Here is a 21,284-nt window from a genome sequence, read left to right on the forward strand (position 1 = left end):
GGTTACAACACGTGCAATTGGTTGTAAGAAGGAAAGAAAAAGAGATTAAATGCATAAATAAAACATATTTGCCAGCAACATAGTTTATACTTAAAAAATCCAAAAGAATCTATAGATTATTAGAATAAAGTGAATTTTAAGGCCTGCATTATATTAGTAAATACAAATAATGAATTTCTAAAATGATACTATTTTGGTAATATTGAAAAAAGCATCAATGCCTAGAAATAAACCTACCTAGAAATAAGCCTAATGAAAGATGTGCAAGACCTTCTGAAAACTGCAAAATGTTAAAGAAAATCTAAATAACTGGAAGGATATACAATGTCCAAGGATTGGAAGACTCGATACTATTAAGATGTCAATTCTGGGAATTTCCTGGTGGTCCAGCAGTTAAGACTCTGTGCTTTCCTGGCCAAGAGCACAGGATCAATCCCTGGTCGGGGAATTAAGGTCCCACAAACCTCACAGTGTGACCAAAGGAAAAAAAATATCAGTTCTCCCCAAAATAATCTGTAGATTCAGTGCAATTTCAGACAGAATTCCAGCAGGTTGTATATGTGTGCATGTGTGTGTGTGCATGCACGTGTGTGTATTTGTGATTTGACAACTTGATTCTAAAATTTATACGCAAATGCAGAGTCAGTCCAACTCTCTCAATATATATTATACATGGACTAATGTAGTGTTGCGTAAGGATAGAAAACTAGGCCAGTGGACTAGAATAGAATCCCCAGGTAAATTCACACATATGTGGTCATCTGATTTACAATAGAGGTGACCCTGCATTGTGATGGGTAAAGATGGTATTTTAAATGAATGTGCTGTGCTGCGTGTCATCGCTCAGTCGTGTCTGACTCTTTGTGACCCCATGGACTGTATCCTGCCAGGCTTCTCGGTCCATGGGGATTATCCAGGCAAGAACACTGGAGTGATTGCCATGCCCTCCTCCAGGGGATCTTCCCAACCCAAGGATGGAACCCAGGTCTTCCACATTGCAGGCAGATTCTTTACCATCTGAGCCATGCTGAGTCAATTAGATATCATAAGGGAAAAAAATGAACTTTCATCTCTTCCTCACACTATACAGAAAAATCAATTCCAAATGAATTATAGACCTAAATGTGAGAGACACAACACTAATGCTTCTAGAAGAATATGTAAAGAGAATACCTTTATGATCTCAGGGTTGGCAAAGATTTCTAAAATAAAGCTCTAGCCATAAAGGAAGAAAAGAATAAATTGGACTAAGTTAAAAACTTCTGTTAGTTCAAAGACATCATCAGAGTGAAAATGCAAGCCACAGAGACTATATAAATGGGTATTTATATATTCAAGAAAAGATCCATTCTAGACTACATGAAGAGTTCCCAACAAATCAGTTAGAAAAAGTCAACCAATTCACTTTTTAAGTGGATTAAGTGAGTTAAATAGATACTTTACTAAGGAAGATATTTAAATGGCCAATAAATATATGAAATATGTTGGTCATCAAGAAAATGTAACAAATCCGCAATGCAGTATCACCAGAATAACTAAAAGAGACAGATGATACCAGAGTTAACGAGGATTTGAATAATACTCAAAAGAGTATTTGGTTCAAATTCCAGCTATGCCACTTGCTAGCTGTGTGACTTTGGGAAAATTACTTAACTTTCCTGGGTCTCAGTTTTCACATCTGTAAAATAAGGATAATAATAGTAAATAATTCATAGAGTTATGAGAATCGAATGAGATGATTCCTGTTAAATGTTTAGCACAGTCCAGCTTGTGTCAGCTGTTATCTTTTAATCCTCACAATAACCAATAAATTAAGCAATATTATACCATTATTTTACAGATAAGGAAATTGAGGCCTAGGGAAATAAATCACTTCTATCTCAGCTCCAAATTTCTTGCTTTGCATATGACCTATCAGTTCTACTTTTGATAAATATTTAAAGAGTATTGAATAATTGGGCTTCCCTTGTGGCTCAGCTGGTAAAGAATCTGCCTGCAGTATGGGAGACCTGGGTTTGATCCCTGGGTTGGGAAGATCCCCTGGAGAAGGGAAAGGTTACCCACTCCAGTATTCTGGTCTGGAGAATTCCATGGACTGAATAGTGCATGGGGTCGCAAAGAGTCTGACACAACTGAGCGTGACTTTCACCGTAAACACCATTGAGTAATTGCCAGGCACAAATATTGCTTTAAAAATACCAAGTTTCTGTTATAGCTTCTAACCTGTACATTTATTATTCAGACTCCTTATCTAGGTTTTAAAGTTCTAATGTTTACTCCCCTGGATCCCAGGTCCTGCTATCCTAATCATGTGGGTGCATGCGTGCTAAGTCACTTCAGTTGTATCCAACTCCTTATAACCCTATGGACTGCAGCCTGCCAGGCTCCTTTGTCCTTGGGATTCTCCAGGCAAGAGTACTGGAGTAGATTGCAATTTTCTTATCCAGGGGATCTTCCTGACCCAGGGATCAAACCTGAGTCTTATGTCTCCTGAATTGGAGACAGATTGCAGGCAGATTCTTTACCACTGGTGCCACCAGTGGGAAAGTAAAAAAATGTTAGTCACTCAATTGTGTCTGATTCTTTGTGACCCCATGGACAGTAGCCCACCAGGTTCCTCTGTCCATGGAATTCTCCAGGCAAGAATACTGGAGTGGGTAGCCAGTCTCTTTACAGGGGATCTTCCCAACTCAGGGACTAAATCCGGGTCTCCTGCTTTGCAGGCAGATTCTTTACCATCTGAGCCACCAAGTAAGCCCAGTGCCACCTGGGAAGCGCAGTCCTAATGATGACATAGTTGCAGATCTTAAAATATGCTCCCTGGTCTCTTGATATGATTCTTGATGTATCCTTGTATGATTCTTGATGTTATATTTGTGTGTTCCTAGTCCATCTGCCTAGTTATAACTAAGAGTGTCGCCTCATTCAGGTCACAGTTGAAATGTCCCCTTGATCAGTGTAACATCATGCTGGTTTATTTTCTTCAGTATTAAATTGCAGTCTGAAAATACTATTTTTCCCTTACCCTCTATAGAATACAAGCTCCATGAGAGCAGAAACCTATATTCCTGTTTTGTTTTGCTGCTTTAACCTTCAGAGTCCAGAAGAGTAACATTCAGAAATTATTAAGTGGGTGAACTTTGTGCCCTGACCTAATGACTTATGTGCACTGGAGCTCAAATATTTTAATGGTGCTAATCCTCAGCCAAAGAATTTTTGGAAAATTCTTCAAGAGATGGAAATACCAGACCACCTGACCTGCCTCTTGAGAAATCTGTATGCAGGTCAGGAAGCAACAGTTAGAACTGGACATGGAACAAACAGACTGGTTCCAAATAGGAAAAGGAGTACATCAAGGCTGTACACTGTCACCCTGCTTATTTAACTTATATGCAGAGTACATCATGAGAAACGCTGGGCTGGAAGAAGCACAAGCTGGAATCAAGATTGCTGGGAGAAATATCAATAATCTCAGATATGCAAATGACACCACTCTTATGGCAGAAAGCGAAGAAGAACTCAAGAGCCTCTTGATAAAAATGAAAGAGGAGAGTGAAAAAGTGGCTTACAGCTCAACATTCAGAAAACTAAGATCATGGCATCTGGTCCCATCACTTCATGGGAAATAGATGGGGAAACAGTGGAAACAGTATCAGACTTTATTTTGGGGGGCTCCAAAATCACTGCAAATGGTGATTGCAGACATGATATTAAAAGACGCTTACTCCTTGGAAGAAAAGTTGTGACCAACCTAGACAGCATATTAAAAAGCAGAGACATTACTTTGCCAAAAAAGGTCCATCTAATCAGGGTTGTGGTTTTTCCAGTAGTCATGTATGGATGTGAGAGTTGGACTGTAAAGAAAGCTGAGCACCAATGAAGTGATGCTTTTGAACTACAGTGTTGTAGAAGACTCTTGAGAGTTCCTTGGACTGCAAGGAAATCCAACCAGTCCATCCTAAAGGAAATCAGTCCTGAATATTCATTGGAAGACTGATGCTGAAGCTGAAGCTGAAGCTGAAACTCCAATACTTTGGCCACCTGATGCGAAGAACTGACTCATTTGAAAAGACCCTGATGCTGGCAAAGATTGAAGGCAGGAGGAGAAGGGGACAACAGAGGATGAGATGGTTGGATGGCATCACCGACTCGATGGACATGAGTTTGAGTAAACTCTGGGAGTTGGTGATGGACAGGGAGGCCTGTGTGCTGCAGTCCATGGGATCGCAAAGATTTGGACACAACTGAGCAACTGAACTGAACTGAACCCTCAGCCTATCCCTTCAGAACTTGACCCAGCTTAGGTGACTGACCCACATTTCTTGATCACAGAGCTTACGAACACTCAGATTTTGGTCTAACAGCTAATTACAGGTAGTCAGTCTAATAATTTTGATATTCCCTTAAAATGAAATTCTACTTTAAAAGGACTTAGAGATCTAATTTGTTTCATCATATTTTTAAAATAAATGTTATTTTCTGTTTTAGTGTCATAAATTCAGTTATGATTCCTTACAGGATTTTATTTTTTTTAATTGAAAGATAATTGCTTTACAATATTGTGTTGGTTTCTGCTGTATAACAACATAAATGAGCCATAATTATACATATATCCCCATCCTCTTAAGCCTCCCTTCCCCTCTTTAAGGATTTTAAACACTAATATTTTGCTTTATTAAAGTGAGAATATATGTAAGCACTCAGCATATGGTCTACTCAGATGTTAATGTTCCATTTCATTAAAAACTTTCATTATTAAAATTCAGGGCTTCCCAGGTGGTGCTAGTGGTAAAGAACCTGCCCACTAATGCATAAGACATAAGAAACAAGGGTTCAATCCCTGGGTCAAGAAGATTCCCTGGAGGAGGACATGGCAACCCACTCCAGTGTTCACGCCTGGAGAATCCCATGGACAGAGGAGCCTGGTGGGCTATGGTCCATAGGGTTGCTGTAAGAACCCAGTATATGGTTTGCTGCTGCTAAGTCACTTCAGTCGTGTCCGACTCTGTGCGACCCCATAGACGGCAGCCCACCAGACTCCCCTGTCCCCGGGCTTCTCCAGGCAAGAACACTGGAATGGGTTAGTATATGGTTTACTCAGATGTTAATGTTCCATTTCATTAAAAACTTTCATTATTAAAATTGTTTGCCCTTAAAAAAATAGATACTTGAAACACATTCTTATCAAGTACTTAAAATTAAAACTTGAAATCTTTAATTTTGTCCTCAACAGTAACTCAAGAATTGAAAGATATTTTTAAGGCAAAGATACTCTCCCTCAAAGAAGCAAAGATCACAGAGAAGGTAGAAACAACAGATGTTTTCAAATAAGCTTTTCCAGAAATAGTTCTTCCCTTGATGTGGTTCTAGTTCACTCTTTTTTTTCCTAGTTCATTCTTATTCAAAATAAAAGCTATTTTATTTTGTTTAAATGTTGGACCTACAGACCTTTCTAATGGACCACATATAAAGACATTATTCTGATAGATGTAGGTTTTAAGTTTAAATCTTTTTGCAGGAGTTGACTGAGTAGAGTAAATCGATTATGGAAATTATCTCAAACGTACTAGTTCAGTGCATGAAATGAAGAACTGAGTTTTCTAATACATGCCTTTAAGATATGGCCCAGGATTATGAGCTACTGAGAAGTATTAAATTTTTTGTGTTACGATTTTTAAAACTCATGCACATGACTTTGGTTAATAACTTTAAACATAACTATTTGGACTATTTAGACTATTCAGATATCTGACTTGACTGTGATAAAACTTCATGGTAACAAATTAATCCCACTTAACCATGTTTGTTTTCAAATGGACTTATAGTATTTTTCTTTTTTCTTTCAAATTACTTTTAAATATTAGCATGTACACTGAAGAACCACAAAATGAACACTTGGAGGATGAAAATGTCCAGTCATCTACAACTCCTGAGGTAAAGGCTTAAAACTATATTGTAACATATGACGTAAAAACCTATCTAACATTCAAATTTCTTTTTAAAGTTAATAAGTTTTTTCATATATTTGGTTTAAAAATGAGAAGTGGTCATTTAAAAATAACTAGTTTTAATAGGCCCTATTAAGAAAAGGAATGAAAACATGATAAAAGGTGACTGTAGATTATTTTGGAACTAAAGCAGATTTTAGAAATAATAGAAATTTGACTTATTATTTCTTGCCATGTCCAGAATAAACTTAGTAGAGTATAAGAGGTAAAGAAAAATGTAAATTAATTAAAATGTTCTGCTGTACATTTGAAGAGACCCAGGTTTTCATATTTGCAAGTGTATAGAGTAAGTCATTAGACCAACTTTTGTTGGTCTTATTTTACTAAATAATAATTGGTCACAATTAGAATTATAAATTGTTTACTTTTAAAATAGGGGTTTCTACAGCTTTTAAGAGTCAAAAAAAGTCCTTTTTAAAAATATTTAAAATACTCACCATTGATTTTAATTACTTTTATCTATAAAGACTTCAAAATCACTGCAGATGTTGATTGCAGTCATGAAATTAAAAGACGCTTACTCCTTGGAAGGAAAGTTATGACCAACCTAGATAGCATGTTCAAAAGCAGAGACATTACTTTGCCAACAAAGATCCGTCTAGTCAAGGCTATGGTTTTTCCTGTGGTCATGTATGGATGTGAGAGTTGGACTGTGAAGAAGGCGGAGCGCCAAAGAATTGATGCTTTTGAAAAGTGGTGTTGGAGAAGACTCTTGAGAGTCCCTTGGACTGCAAGGAGATCCAACTAGTCCATCCAAAGGAGATCAGTCCTGGGTGTTCTTTGGAAGGACTGATGCTGAAGCTGAAACTCTAATACTTTGGCTACCTCATGCAAAGAGTTGACTCATTGGAAAAGACTCTGATGCTGGGAGGGATTGGGGGCAGGAGGAGAAGGGGACGACAGAGGATGAGATGGCTGGATGGCATCACTGACTCGATGGATATGAGTTTGAGTGAACTCCGGGAGTTGATGATGGACAGGGAGGCCTGGCGTGCTGTGATTCATGGGGTTGCAAAGAGTCGGACATGACTGAATGACTGAACTTAACTGATAAAGACTTCATTCTAATCTATGTAAATTTATTATAAATTCTGAAATAAGAAAATTTAAAATAATATGGTTCTACTGGACAGACTTCCAGAAAATGATTTCTACATCAGAACTCCAATAGATTAGTCGTGATCCAGTTTAAATAACTTTGATATGTTCCTTCTAGCTAATTTATGGAACAATTTCCTCTTTGTCCACTTATTTCTTGTAAATAGGGCTGCTCATCTAATTTTCCATGTTCACAATAATAATGTGAATTTAGTTATGAGATTTGGTGGTTTCTTACACTCATAAAATTGTATGAAAGTATATTTCTTTTTAATTTATTTATTTATTTTAGTTGGAGGCTAATTACTTTACAATATTGTGGTGGTTTTTGCCATACATTCACATGAATCAGCTGTGAGTGTACATGTGTTCCCCATCCTGAACCCCCCTCCCACCTCCCTCCTCATCCCATCCCTCAGGGTCATCCCAGCCTGAGCACCAGCCCTGAGCACCCTGCATTGAAACTGGACTGGCAATCTATTTCACGTATGATAATATACATGTTTCAATGCTATTCTCTCAAATCATCCCACCCTCACCTAGAAAGATGGTAATCATGAACCTATATGTGAGACAGCAAAAGAGACACAGATGTAAAGAACAGACTTTTGGACTCTGAGGGGGAAAGTATATTTCTTAAGAAGCTTTTTTGTTTTACTTCAGATCCTCAAAGCTACCAGTGCTAATGAACATGAAGAAACTAAGGAAACCATCTTGCCAGAAACAGAGGAAACAAAACCACAGATGGAAAAGAAGGGCTCTTGTCCTCCACAAGGAACACTGAATAAAGCTATTACAAATGGTATGTGAAATAAGAAATGTGAATGGATAGAAAATGAGAAATGTGGATTTGATAAATATTAGAAGAGCGAAAGTCACTTAGTCGTGTCCAACTCTTGGCGACCCCATGGACTGTAGCCTGCCAGGCTCCTCTGTCCATGGGGATTCTCCAGGCAAGAATACTGGAATGAGTTGCCATTTCCTTCTCCAATAAGCCACCAAAGCCGCTGCTTAATCTATACACTCCAAATCACTCGAGCAGCTCATATTTATAAGCAATATGTGGACAAAGAGGAAATAGTTCCTTGAATGTGTCAAATATAATAACTGCTTAACAGATCTATATTTTAGTATTTGTCATGACTGTTGATGTCAAATTTTGGAAATTAGAAACAATTAATAGATTTTTATTTAAAACCTACTTTTGACATTTAGTTTTAAGGTAGCTAGAAGGAACATTATACTTCTGGCAATATTAATGTTCTTATTAAACTTAAGCCCCAAATTTTCAAACAGCTGTTGCCTTTAAAAGTTGTATAAAACTTAGCTTCCCTACTAAAATTTTAGAACATTTCATTGTCACCAAATATTTATAAAAGGTTAATATCGCAGATACTTTCAGTTTCTGGTCCAACATCATCACTCTATCCTAACAACAAATAAAGAGCTGAACAAATTGAAAATTCAACAAATCAACACTTCTTAGTTCCATCCAAGAACTGAGGTCACAGGGCAAATCACTGCCCCCCAAATTAGGGATAGTCAGATTGATACAGATAGGAGGAGCAAAAATGTGTTTAGAATCAAACCCCATACCCGCCAGAAACACTCAGAGGGCTCAGACAAACCTTGTGCACACCAGGACCCAGAGACCCCACAGAGACTGAGACAGAACTGTGTGTCAGTGTCTCCTGTGGAGGTACAGGTCAAAAGTGGACTGCTGCAGGGGCTCTGGATGCAGCAGACCTGGGTATGGCATAAGCCCCCTTGGAGGAGGTCGCCATTAACCCCACCACAGAGCCACCAGAACTTACATAGGACTGGGAAACAAACTCTTGGTGGGCACAAACAGAACCATGTGTGCTCCAGGACCCAGGAGAAATGAGCAGTGACCCCACAAGAGACTGACCCAGACTTGCCCATGAGTATCCAGGAGTCTCTGGTTGTGGCGTGGGTCGGCGGTGGCCTGCTGCAGGGCTGGAGGCACTGAGTATAGCAGTGCATGCATGGGACTTTTTGAAGGAAGTCGCCATTATCTTCATTACCTCCATCATAGTGTGAAAGTGAAAGTGAAGTTGCTCAGTCATGTCTGACTCTTCGCGACCCCATGGACTGTAGCCTACCAGGCTCCTCCATCCATGGAATTTTCCAGGCAAGAGTACTGGAGTGGGTTGCCATTTCCTTCTCCAGGGGATCTTCCCTACCCAAGGATCAAACCTGGGTCTCCCGCATTGCAGGCAGATGCTTTACCATCTGAGCCACCAGGGAAGCCACCATGGTTTGGCCTCTGGTAAATAACAGAGAGGGAACACAGGCCAACCCATCAATAGAAAATTGGATTAAAGATTTACTGAACTTGGCCCCGTCCATCAGAACAAGACCCAGCTTCCCCCTCAGTCAGTCTCTCCCATCTGGAAGCTTCCATAGCCTCTTATCCTTCTCTATCAGAGGGCAGACAGAATGAAAACCACAGTCACAGGAAACTAACCAATCTGATCACATGGACCACAGCCTTGTCTAACTCAGTGAAACTATGAGCCATGCGGTGTAGGGCCACCCAAGATAGATGGGTCATGGTGGAGAGCTCTGACAAAACATGGTCCACTGGAGAAGGAAGTGGCAAACCACTTCAGTATTCTTGCCTTGAGAACCCCATGAACAGTATGAAAAGGCAAAAAGATAGGACACTGAAAGATGAACTCCCTAGGTCAGTACATGCCCAGTATGCTACTGGAGATCAGTGGAGAAATAACTCCAGAAAGAATGAAGAGACGGAGCCAAAGCAAAAACACCACCCAGTTGTGGATGTGACTAGTGATGGAAGTAAAGTCTGATGCTGTAAAGAGCAATATTGCATAGGAACCTGGCATGTTAGGTCCATGAATCAAGGCAAATTGGAAGTGGTCTAACAGGAGATGGCAAGAGTGAACATCAACATTTCAGGAATCAGCAAACTAAAATGGACCGGAATGGGTGAATTTAACTCAGATGACCATTATATCTACTACTGTGGGCAAGAATTCCTTAGAAAAAATGGAGTAGCCATCATGGTCAACAAAAGAGTCTGAAATGCAGTACTTGGATGCATTTCAAAAATGACAGAATGATTTGTGTTCGTCTTCAAGGCAAACCATTCAATATCACAGTAATCCAAGTCTATGCCCCAACCAGTAATGCTGAAGAAGCTGAAGTTGAACGGTTCTATGAAGACCTACAAGACCTTCTAGAACTAATACCCCCCAAAAGATGTCCTTTTCATTATAGGAGACTGGAATACAAAAGTATGAAGTCAAGAATTACCTGGAGTAACAGGCAAATTTGGCCTTGGAGTACAGAATGAAGCAGGGCAAAGGCTAATAGAGTTTTGCCAAGAAAATGCACTGGTCATAGCAAACACCCTTTTCCAACAACACAAGAGAAAACTCTACACATGGACATCACCAGATGGTCAGTACCAAAATCAGATTGATTATGTTCTTTGCAGCCAAAGATGGAGAAATTCTACACAGCAAAAACAAGACCAGGAGCTGACTGTGGCTCAGATCATGAACTCCTTACTGGCAAATTCAGACCTAAACTGAAGAAAGTAGGGAAAACCACTGGACCATTCAGGTATGACCTAAATCAAATCCCTTATGATTATACAGTGGAAGTGAGAAATAGATCCAAGGGATTAGATCTGATAGACAGAGTGCCTGAAGAACTATGGAGAGAGGTACAGGAGGCAGGGATCAAGACCATCCCTAAGGAAAAGAAATGCAAAAAAGGCAAAATGGCTGTCTGAGGAGGCCTTATAAATAGCTCTGAATAGAAGAGAAGCGAAAGGCAAAGGAGAAAATGAAAGATATATGCGTTTGAATGCAGCGTTCCAAAGAATAGCAAGGAGAGATAAGAAAGCCTTCCTCAGTGATCAGTGCAAAGAAATAGAGGAAAACAATAGCATGGGAAAGTCTAGAGATCTCTTCAAGAAAACTACAGATACCAAGGGAACATTTCATGCAAAGATGGGCACAATAAAGGACAGAAATAGTATGGACCTAACAGAAGCAGAAGATATTAAGAAGAGGTGGCAAGAATACACAGAAGAACTGTACAAAAAAGATCTTCACAACCCAGATAAAAAGAGTCGGACATAACTGAGGAACTGAACTGAACTGAGATTGATACAGAGAATCATAATTTAACAGAGGAGAAACCTCTCTAGCTGAGGGTAGGAAAACATAAAATGTAATTAACAAATTAGCTGGAGGCTCAATGTGGGCAAGTCTGAGAGTTAATGACTCCAAGGGTAGCCCTGTTGTGGTGTTGGGGGGATATTCTTATGTGAGTTTTACCTTGAAGATCTTTCTGTCAAAGGGAGAGAAAAAGTAACTACTTTCAGCAACAGAACATTCTGTGCTTAACAAGAACTGCCCTCAGAGAAATTATTAATTTCATGGCATCTGGTCCCATCACTTCATGGGAAATAGATGGGGAAACAGTGGAGACAGTGGCTGACTTTATTTTTTGGGGCTCCAAAGTCACAGCAGATGGTGATTGCAGACATGATATTAAAAGACGCTTACTCCTTGGAAGAAAAGTTATGACCAACCTAGATATCATATTGAAAAGCAGAGACATTACTTTGCCAACAAAGGTCCATCTAGTCAAGGCTATGGTTTTTCCTGTGGTCATGTATGGATGTGAGAGTTGGACTATAAAGAAAGCTGAGTGCCAAAGACTTGATGCTTTTGAACTGTGATGTTGGAGAAGACTCTTGAGAGTCCCTTGTACTGCAAGGAGATCCAACCAGTCCATCCTAAAGGAGATCAGTCCCGGGTGTTCATTGGTACGACTGATGTTGAAGCTGAAACTCCAATACTTTGGCTACCTGATGAAAAGAGCTGACTCATTTTAAGAGACCCTGATGCTGGGAATGGAAAAGGAAATGGCAACCCACTCCAGTGTTCTTGCCTGGAGAATCCCATGGATGGAGAAGCCTGGTAGGCTGCAGTCCATGGGGTCCCACAGAGTCGGACATGACTGAAGCGACTTGGCAGCAGCAGCAGATGCTGGGAAAGACTGATGGCAGGAGGAGAAGGGGACAGCAGAGGATGAGATGGTTGGATGGCATCACTGACTCAATGGACATGAGTTTGGGTAAAGTCCTGGAGTTGGTGATGGACAGGGAGGCCTGGTGTGCTGTGGTTCATGGGATCGCAAAGAGTCGGACACGACTGAGTGACTGAACTGAACTGCATTTCTGCTCTTGTGCTAGATTTATCATATATTTTACTTCTACATTTGTATTATTTTTACTTAAAAAGGCAAAAGTTTTTTTCTTTTTTTAAGTTAAAACAATCCCTTATATTTTTCCACATATTCTCTGATTCTTTACATTTCTTTCTGGCAGTCTGAGCTTCCATATGGTATACTTTACCTTCAGCCTAAAAACCTTCCTTTAGTATTTCTTGTTGTGTAGTTATTCTAGCAGTTAATCCTCTCAGCTTTTATTTGTCTGAAAATGTCTAAAAATTGAAATACATTTAACATATAACATTAGATTAGTTTCAGGTGCATAGCAGTGATTTGATATTTGTACATATTACAAAATGATCACTACAATACATCTGTCATACGTGGTTAAAATATTTTTTCTTGGGATTAAAACTTTTTAAGGTCTATTCTCTTAGCAGTTTTCAAAAATGCAATACAGTGTGACTAACTGTAGTCACCATGCTGTACGTTACCTTCACATGACTTATAACCCTAACCCTAACTCTTCATATTATACATTCTTTGGGTTTTAACATATGTATTTAATGATATGCATACATAATAGTTTCAGTGCTCTGAAATTTTCCTGTGCTCTACTTATTCATTCCTCCTTCATCCTGGAATCCCCTGGCAACCACTGATTTGTTCCATAGTTTTGTAAACTTTAAAAAATTCCTCCTTATTCTTGGAGACTTTCCTCTCAGAGACCTTCATTTTTCTGCTTCCACCTTTGTGGTTGTTTTCTAGGTCTGTGGAAAACTGTATTCTAGAGCTTTCAATGCTCTCCTGATTTCAGTCCCCTGTTTCCAAGATTAAAATCTTTCACTTTTGCTGGTTTCCTCCTGGTTTTATTAGTGTACATCCTCAAGTAACTGCCTAAAAGAAAGGATACATGAGAGCTAAACTTTCAGTGTATGTGTCTGACTCTTTTCAACCCTATGGACTGTGGCCTGCCAGGTTCCTCTGACCTTGGGATTCTCCAGGCAAGAATACTGGAGTAGATTGGCATATCCTCCTCCAGGGGAATCTTCCTGACCCTGGGATCAAAGCTGGGTCTCTGCATTGCAGGTAGATTCTTTACTTTACTGTCTGAGCCACCAGGGGAGCCCAGCCATCAGACCTCACATATTATCCCCTTTAATAATTTGTATCAAACACCAACTGAGTTATCCATTCAATATAGATATTTAGTTTTCTGCCATTAAAAAATGTGGCACCCTGCCACTCTGCACTTTAATGAATTTGAGAATTCATATTATGACCAATCACCTTATTCCTTGTGAAAAAACTACTGTAAAATATAAAATGAAGTAAACCTCATCATATTGCTATGACATTTTTAAAAAGTCAAATGAGAAAGTTTATCACTTTTAAGTATTCACATATAGTTTTAAAATATTTCTTAATAAAAATACTTCTTTTAAGTTGACAAAGACTTTGTAATTTATGATCCATGTCTTACTGTATATTATCTATGTCTAGATAGATATATCAATATGTGCTTTTTTATATTTCAGGAGCTATACTTTTTATGATATGGTGTGTAGTCTGGGCATTCTCAGGCCCTGAAGTTCTTCCTAATGGAAGTTTATTTGGACTGTTAGTTATCTTTTATTGTGCCCTTATTGGGGGGAAACTTTTAGAAGTCATTAGACTACCTTCAGTGCCTGAAATTCCTCCTCTTCTTGGTAAGTGAATAATTAGCTTTTATTTGTCATTAACTTATATGTAAATTATGACTATATTCTAGTCAGAGTAGATATAATTTAGAACTATTTCAATGTAATATGATCTATATAGCTTTTTTATATGTGTACTTACTATATATGTGTATATATAGCTTGCTTATAGAAGTATTTATTCTCCATACACAGATTTTTCCTGAAATATGTTCTTAAATAATTTAAATATGCTCAATATATGATTGTTGTTGCTTTATCATTTAATAGGACATTTTTAAATTAACTTTTACATTTTTTATAGAAAAGGAAAAATTTGAAAGAAACTAAATTTTTCTATAGATAACCTAACTCAAATAAAATTTGTTGTTGTTTAGTCACTAAGTCATGTTCAGCTCTTTGCAATCCCATGGACTATAGCCCACAAGTCTTCTCTAGAAGTCCATGCGATTTCCCAGGCAAGAATACTGGAGTCGGTTGCCATTTCCTACTGCAGGGGATCTTCCCAACCCTGGGATCGAACCTGTGTCTTCTGATTGGCAGGTGTATTCTTTACCACTGAGCCACCTGGGAGGCCCTCAAATACAATTACAAGATTCAAATACTATCATGACTAGGGCACCAAAATGTTTTATAGTTCTTGGGTGAGTTCCTTGGGCATCTCCACTATATATATTCATTGGTGTATCATCTGCCTAAACAATGTTACATCCTATTTCTTCATCACCATTGCTATGTAACTCTCCAGGTAGACAAGAGGAAAATTAGCAGAAAAACTTCTTTTGGAGGTGTTTTATATCTTCTAAGTATTCAACACATTCTAATATTTAGTTACTGCCAAAAGAGGTAATCACTCCATCCTATCTCTAACACCCTTTCTGTGTTCATAACACCCTTCAGCACCTCACAAGTATTTACTGGATCTCTTTTCCACTTCTCCAAAGCTTCCACTCTAGTCCTAGCTCAGGCTATTAGTTTCTAACTATTCCACGAACTATGGCAGAGCCTTTTTTCTGGTCCCTCCTTAGTTTTATGTCTATCTCATTTACCAGTACCATCACATAGACAATGCAACACTCGTTATCTCACTTCCTGCCTAAAACTTACCCTCAGTGCTTTACTCTGCCAAAACCAGGGAAAGTAGGGAGTAAAGGAAGCTTTCCATGATCTGGCCCCTCCTGCCCATTCCCCACTCCCAACTAGTCCTTAATGTTCCATCAATACTGAATTACTTGTTTCACACCATTGAGGTATATCATTTCTTATCTCCATTCCTTTATGCTGTCTCCTCTACTTGTATGTAACCTATCCTTCACCAAAGTAGTGAGAGATACAGTGTGTTTGAAGAAGGGATATTAAACATTTCTGATTTCTGTCTTAGAAAAATGAACTGAATCAGACATGGTTTATTTTTTTTTCTTCTAAGGGATGTTACTGGCTGGTTTTGCTGTTAGGAATGTTCCATTCCTCAGTGATATCACCTATATTAGTAATGAACTGTCTTCAACTTTAAGAAATACCGCCCTTACCATTATTCTAGTGCGAGCTGGGCTTGGACTCGATCCACAGGTAGATTTCCCATTACACCTTGAATATGGTTATTTTAAATATTAGAGGCTTATGGAAAAGAAAAATAGGCAGAATTTTTCTTATAGTTGTTTCAGGTAGAGCAAAACTAAGACAAAGAACAAAGATTTTGCAGAAATATTGGGGCCTTAGTGTCTACTTCTGATCATATTACTAATATGAGAAGAAATCACTGTGATGTAAGATCTCTATTAGTAATAGTCTTTAATTATTTACATAGAGATAGATGTCCCTTATGCAACATTTGTATTATTTTGGAGTTACAGCTTTTCTGTGGAGAGCTCTTTACTTTTCAGTTAACAGAGGATAAGGTTATCCCATAAAAGGTTTTTGCTTCTGTTTTGTTTTTTCAGAATGATTATGAATTTCAGTAATATTATTCTTTCAGGAATTTTTCCCACAGAACTATGTTCCTGATTATATTTATATTTTTATAAAAGCTAATCTTTTAAAATATTTCTTAAAATATTACTATCAAGGAATCATAAATTAGTTTTTTAAAGATACATATTCATAAATATAACAGCTATTCAGGATATAACAAATGTGGCAAATATATAAGATTGGTGAAAGTATTTGAAGAGCATAAATAATTATAGACAGTGATAAGTTATTATATTATCCAGGTAAAAATTTGAACCAATGAGAAAATTGGAAAATTTTCCCTTTTAGTTAATTATGCATTTTTTATGTGATTTTCTCCTTTGGCATGTTATAATTATGACACTAATCACACAATTCATCCCTAAAAGTTAACTGATGGAAACAAACCTATTGGATACTTTCAATATACTATTTACTAGGAAGATTAAGGAGGGTAGAAATATTTATTTAATCACAGAAAACTGAGTCATTTTAATAATTAAAATAGAACAGCACTTTATAATATGAAATAGTTTATAATCCAATATATGATGACATATAAAATGAGCTGTATTAGCATTTAAAGCACATGGGGTATCTGGGAGATTTAATTTAATAAGATTATCACTCAAAAAAGATTATATAATTCAATATTTGCTTAAAATAATTTTCTTATTGGCCACTACAAGCTTGTCTAAGTGTGACTATGTTTGTATTTCAGGCTTTGAAGAATTTGAAGCGAGTTTGTTTAAGATTGTCTATGGGTCCATGTTTAATGGAGGCTTGTTCAACTGCTGTTATTTCCCACTTCCTTATGAATTTTCCCTGGCAGTGGGGATTTCTGTTGGGGTAACTTTTTCTCATTTTTCTCTATGAAAATATTCAGTTAAAATGCTTGGTTATTAAAATATTCAGAATATTGTATAGAAAATTTTATCATTAAAATTCTTTTCATGTGGTAGAGAATCTTGGAAATCAGTTGGTCCGAAATAGAACCATGTCCTAAATCTATTATATCCTTGACAAATATTCATAGCTCCTAAGTGCTTAATTCTAAGATAATTCACTTTATCAGTTTATTTTTTCTTCTATATTGTAATCCATCTCCAGTTTTTTATTTATTTTTTTGGTTGGCTGGATCTTCATTGCTGTGTGGGCTTTTCTCTAGTTGTGGAAAGCAGAGGCTTCTCTCTAGTTGCAGTGCACAGGCTTCTTATTGCGGTGGCTTCTCTTGTTGCTGAGCACAGGCTCTGGGGTGAACAGGCTTCAGCAGTTGTGGTTCTCGGGCTCTCAAGCACAGGCTCAGTAGTTATGGTGCGTGGCCTTAGTTGCTCCATGGCATGTGGGATCTTCCAGACCAGGGATCAAACCCATGTCTCCTGCACTGGCAGATGGATTCTTTACCACCGAGCCACCAGGGAAGCCCTGTTTTTTTTTAATTTTTATTTTTTGGCTTTGCTGGGTCTTCCTTGCTGTGTGCAGTCTTTCTCAAGTTACGGTGATTGGGGTCTAATCTCTAGTTGTAGTGCACAGGCTTCATTGCTGTGATTTCTCTTATTGCAGAACACAGGCTCTAAGTGTGGGCTTCAGTAGTAGAGGCACGCAGCCTCAGTGGTTGCGCTGCACAGGCTTAGTTGCTCTGTGGCATTTGGGATCTTCCGAGACCAGAATTCAAGCCCTGTCCCCTGCATTGGCAGATCAGGAAAGTCCCTATCTCTATTTTTTAATTAATCTAATGGCCTTTTCCTTGTATACTATATGTGCACATATATATAATATGTATGTATTATGTATAGCATATGTATTTTATAATTATGAAAAATATTTTATGTAGATATTATAACAAAAACAAGCAAACACTATTTTCCTAGATCCTGTGTCCCATCTATTATTATCTATCATCTATTTCTTTTCATGTCCAAGTTCTTCAGAATAATAGTCTATGATTACTATCTCTATATCTTCAACTTGTTTTCATTTTTCAATCCATTTAATTTTTGCCTCCACTTACCGACTCGATGGACGTGAGTTTGAGTGAACCTCAGGAGTTGGTGATGAACAGGAAGGCCTGGCGTGCTGCAGTTCATGGGGTCACAAAGAGTCGGACACGACTGAGCAACTGAACTGAACTGAACCCATTCCAGTGGATCCCAGTATGCATTTTCTAACTAAATTAACAATTTTTTGGAATCCTTAGGTGACTCTTTTAAAATTTTGATCTACTCAATATTTAGTGGAATCTTTTATTCAATCAAAGGACTCTATATCTATTTCTTGTCCAGGTCTTGAATATATCTTTTATCCCTCCTCAGTTCTCTTTTATTTTGTCCTTTTGTAACTCCCTTCTCCATATATATTAGTTTTTCTTTATACTTTTCATCTATTTGCCTTTGCAGTACACACTGGAAAATTTTCTCTGCTTAGTTCTCTAGCCTTTTCAGTCACACTCTACTGTTATGTCTGTATCACCTATTTATTTATTTATTTTATTTTGACAATTAATTTCTAAGAATAAAATAGTTAAATGTTATGAACAGATACAGTGTACTTTTGTGATTCTGAGGATATTTATAGTTATTCTGAAGTCATGTTCTTATTGTTCACTTTTTAGTATATCTCTTTCCTCAGGTGTAAAATTTTCCATTTAATGAATATGGTGCCTCAATTCAAAGTATTGACTTTCCCCAAATATTTGGTAATAATTTAATGGGTACTAATTTTTTAAGTTGAAACTTACTATTAATTTGTGATTATTTTACCTGTTGCCTTCTTGCAGAGAATAGGCCACTCATGCTACCAAGCAAGTTTCCTTAGAAGATCAAACTGAGATTAAGATTCTTTTTTTTTTTTAAGTTGTACCATGTGGCTTTCAGGATCTTAGTTCTCTAACCAGGTATTGAACACAGGCCACCACAGCAAAAGAAAGCACCGAGTCCTAACCACAGGATTGCCAGAGAATTCACTAAGATTATTATGCAGATTATTTATTAAGGGAGCTCTCAGTAGAAACTTCTGAATAAAGAAAGCCAGATAGGAGTGTAGGAAAAGTCGGTGGTTCCAAAACTTTGCTACCCATTAAAAATCACCTGGGGAGCGTTTGAAAATCTGAGTAATTAGAGGAGTGATGCTGGGAAGATGGCAGAATAAGAAACTCCAGCCTCACTTTCCCACATGAAGATAGTATTATAACAATGTGAGGACCAGATTACCTTTATGTAACTCCAGAAACCACTTGAGAGGTTACAGCATTCCATGCAAGCACAAGGCCAAGAAGAGGCACATTGGAGCAATTAGAACATTATATTGCACTTAACCATCATACCCATGCCCCTCTTGCTCAGCAAGGGGCAATCAGGAGGAAACACCCAACATTTGGCTTCTCCCTCAAGAGGAAAAGAAAAAGCTGGAACATTTGTTCTGAATTCTGGCTTTTTAAGAAGCTGCCAAGGGACTGGTTTCTGTCTTATCTGACTTGGAGCACTGACAGAAAAGAGAGTGGCACATTTTAGATGCCTGAGGTCCACTGAGAACAAAGGTAAGTGCTATGTGTTGCTATACTCCAGAGATATTGCAGTACTGCTAATAGACACTTGGGATACTCTGGAGTAGGAAAAGGCCAAAGTCCAGCTGGATATAATGCACCAAAGCCCAGAGAAGGCACATTACAGAAAAGTTTGAGAGATTTCCAGAATCTTTAGCTGGGTTGATTGGTGGTCTTTCCCTACTGAAGAAGTCCACAAAGATCAGGAGAGGTGGCTGTTTTTTCAAAACCCAAATTTCATTAAAAGATAACAAGACATACAAAGCAACAGGGAATTAGGGCTCAATCAAAGGAACAAAATTAAACTCCAGACACCAGCCTTAAACAAATAGAAATGTATCAGTTACTCAACAAAGAATTCAAAATAACTATCATAAAGAGGCCCAGTGAGCTCAAAGATGTCACAGACATCTAAAAGAAAACAGGAAAATAAGGCATGAACAAAGTGAGAATACCAACAAACATATAGAAACTGTAAAAAAAAAAAAAAAAGAACCAAAAATAAATTCTGGACCTGTAGAATAATACAATTAAATGAGACATTGACTATAGGAGATCAACTGCAGACTAAATCAGACAGAAAAAAGAATCTGTGAACTTGAAGATAGGTCATTTGAAATTACAGAATCAGAGGAGCAAAATGAGAAACAAGGAGAATAAAGAGATCCTAAGGGACTTGTGGGATGCCATTTAATGGGCCAGTTACACATTACAGGAGTTTCAGAAAGAGAAGAGAGAAATAAATGGTTTGAAAGCCTATTTGAAGAAATAATAGCCCCAAACTTCCAAATTTGAAGGAGGAAATTGACATACAAATTCAAAATGATCAAAAAACTCCCATTAAAATAAAACCAAAGAGACCTACACTGAGAAATATACTCAAGCTGTCAAAAATCACAGCAAGTGAGAATTTTAAAAAACAATGAAAGAAAAGCAAGATCTCCTGTAAGATAATAATTGAATTTCTCAATGGAAACCTTGCAAACCAGAAGGGAATGGGATGATATATTCAAAATGCTAAAAGAAAAAAAGAAAAAGAAAAAAGCCCCAGCCAACCAAGAATATTATATCTAGCATACCATATGTAAAAACTTCATGACATTGAATTTGGCAATGATTTCTTGGATATGACACTAAAAGCACAAGCAACAAAAGTGAAAATAGATGGAACTGCATGAAACTTGAAAATTTTTGCATGCAAAGGAAACAAAATGAAAAGGCAGCACACAGAATGGAAGAAAATAATTATAAACCATATATCTGGAAAGAGATCAATATTCAAATATGTTAAAAAAAAAAAAACCCTATAACTCAGCAGATTTTAAAAACCTGACTATATAATGGGCAAAAAACTTACCTAGACATTTCTACAAAGAAGATATACAAATAGCCAATAAGCATATGAAAGTGCTCAACATTTATAATCATTAGAGAAAGGCAAATAAAAGCCACAAGGAAATAGCACCTCATACTCATTAGGATGGTTACTATTAAGAAAAAAAAAAAAAAACTAGACAATAACAAGCACTGACACAGATGTGGAGAAATTGGAATATTCATACCATGCTATTAGGTATATAAAATGGACCATTCCTATGGAAAATAGTTTGGAGGTTTCTCAAAACACTTAAAGTAAAACTACCATTTAATCCAGCAATGCCACTTCTGGGTATATATCCCAAAGAATTGGAAGTAGGATATCAAAGAGATACTTGCACACTCACATTCATTGCAACATAACTCACAGTAGCC

General features: G+C 37.6%; 1 protein-coding gene across 7 annotated transcripts in view; it reads left to right on the top strand.

The window, feature by feature from the left end:
- SLC9B1 (solute carrier family 9 member B1) overlaps positions 1-21,284 on the top strand; it is a 61,044-nt gene that overhangs the window by 18,914 nt on the left and 20,846 nt on the right. For 5 of the 7 annotated variants that reach the window (XM_019962366.2, XM_019962367.2, XM_070790825.1 and 2 more), the window contains exons 2-6: positions 5,865-5,934; positions 7,770-7,908; positions 13,880-14,050; positions 15,468-15,610; positions 16,713-16,840. In XM_019962366.2, the coding sequence (XP_019817925.2) occupies positions 5,866-5,934; positions 7,770-7,908; positions 13,880-14,050; positions 15,468-15,610; positions 16,713-16,840 (650 nt within the window). In that variant the 5' untranslated portion in view covers position 5,865. Of the gene's footprint in view, positions 1-5,233; positions 5,305-5,864; positions 5,935-7,769; positions 7,909-13,879; positions 14,051-15,467; positions 15,611-16,712; positions 16,841-21,284 lie in introns of all 7 variants that reach the window. The other 2 variants (XM_070790824.1, XM_070790828.1) reach the window with 2 other exon arrangements.

The sequence above is a fragment of the Bos indicus genome, chromosome 6 (assembly GCF_029378745.1).
Source record: "Bos indicus isolate NIAB-ARS_2022 breed Sahiwal x Tharparkar chromosome 6, NIAB-ARS_B.indTharparkar_mat_pri_1.0, whole genome shotgun sequence".
In the NCBI taxonomy this organism is placed as follows: domain Eukaryota; kingdom Metazoa; phylum Chordata; class Mammalia; order Artiodactyla; family Bovidae; genus Bos; species Bos indicus.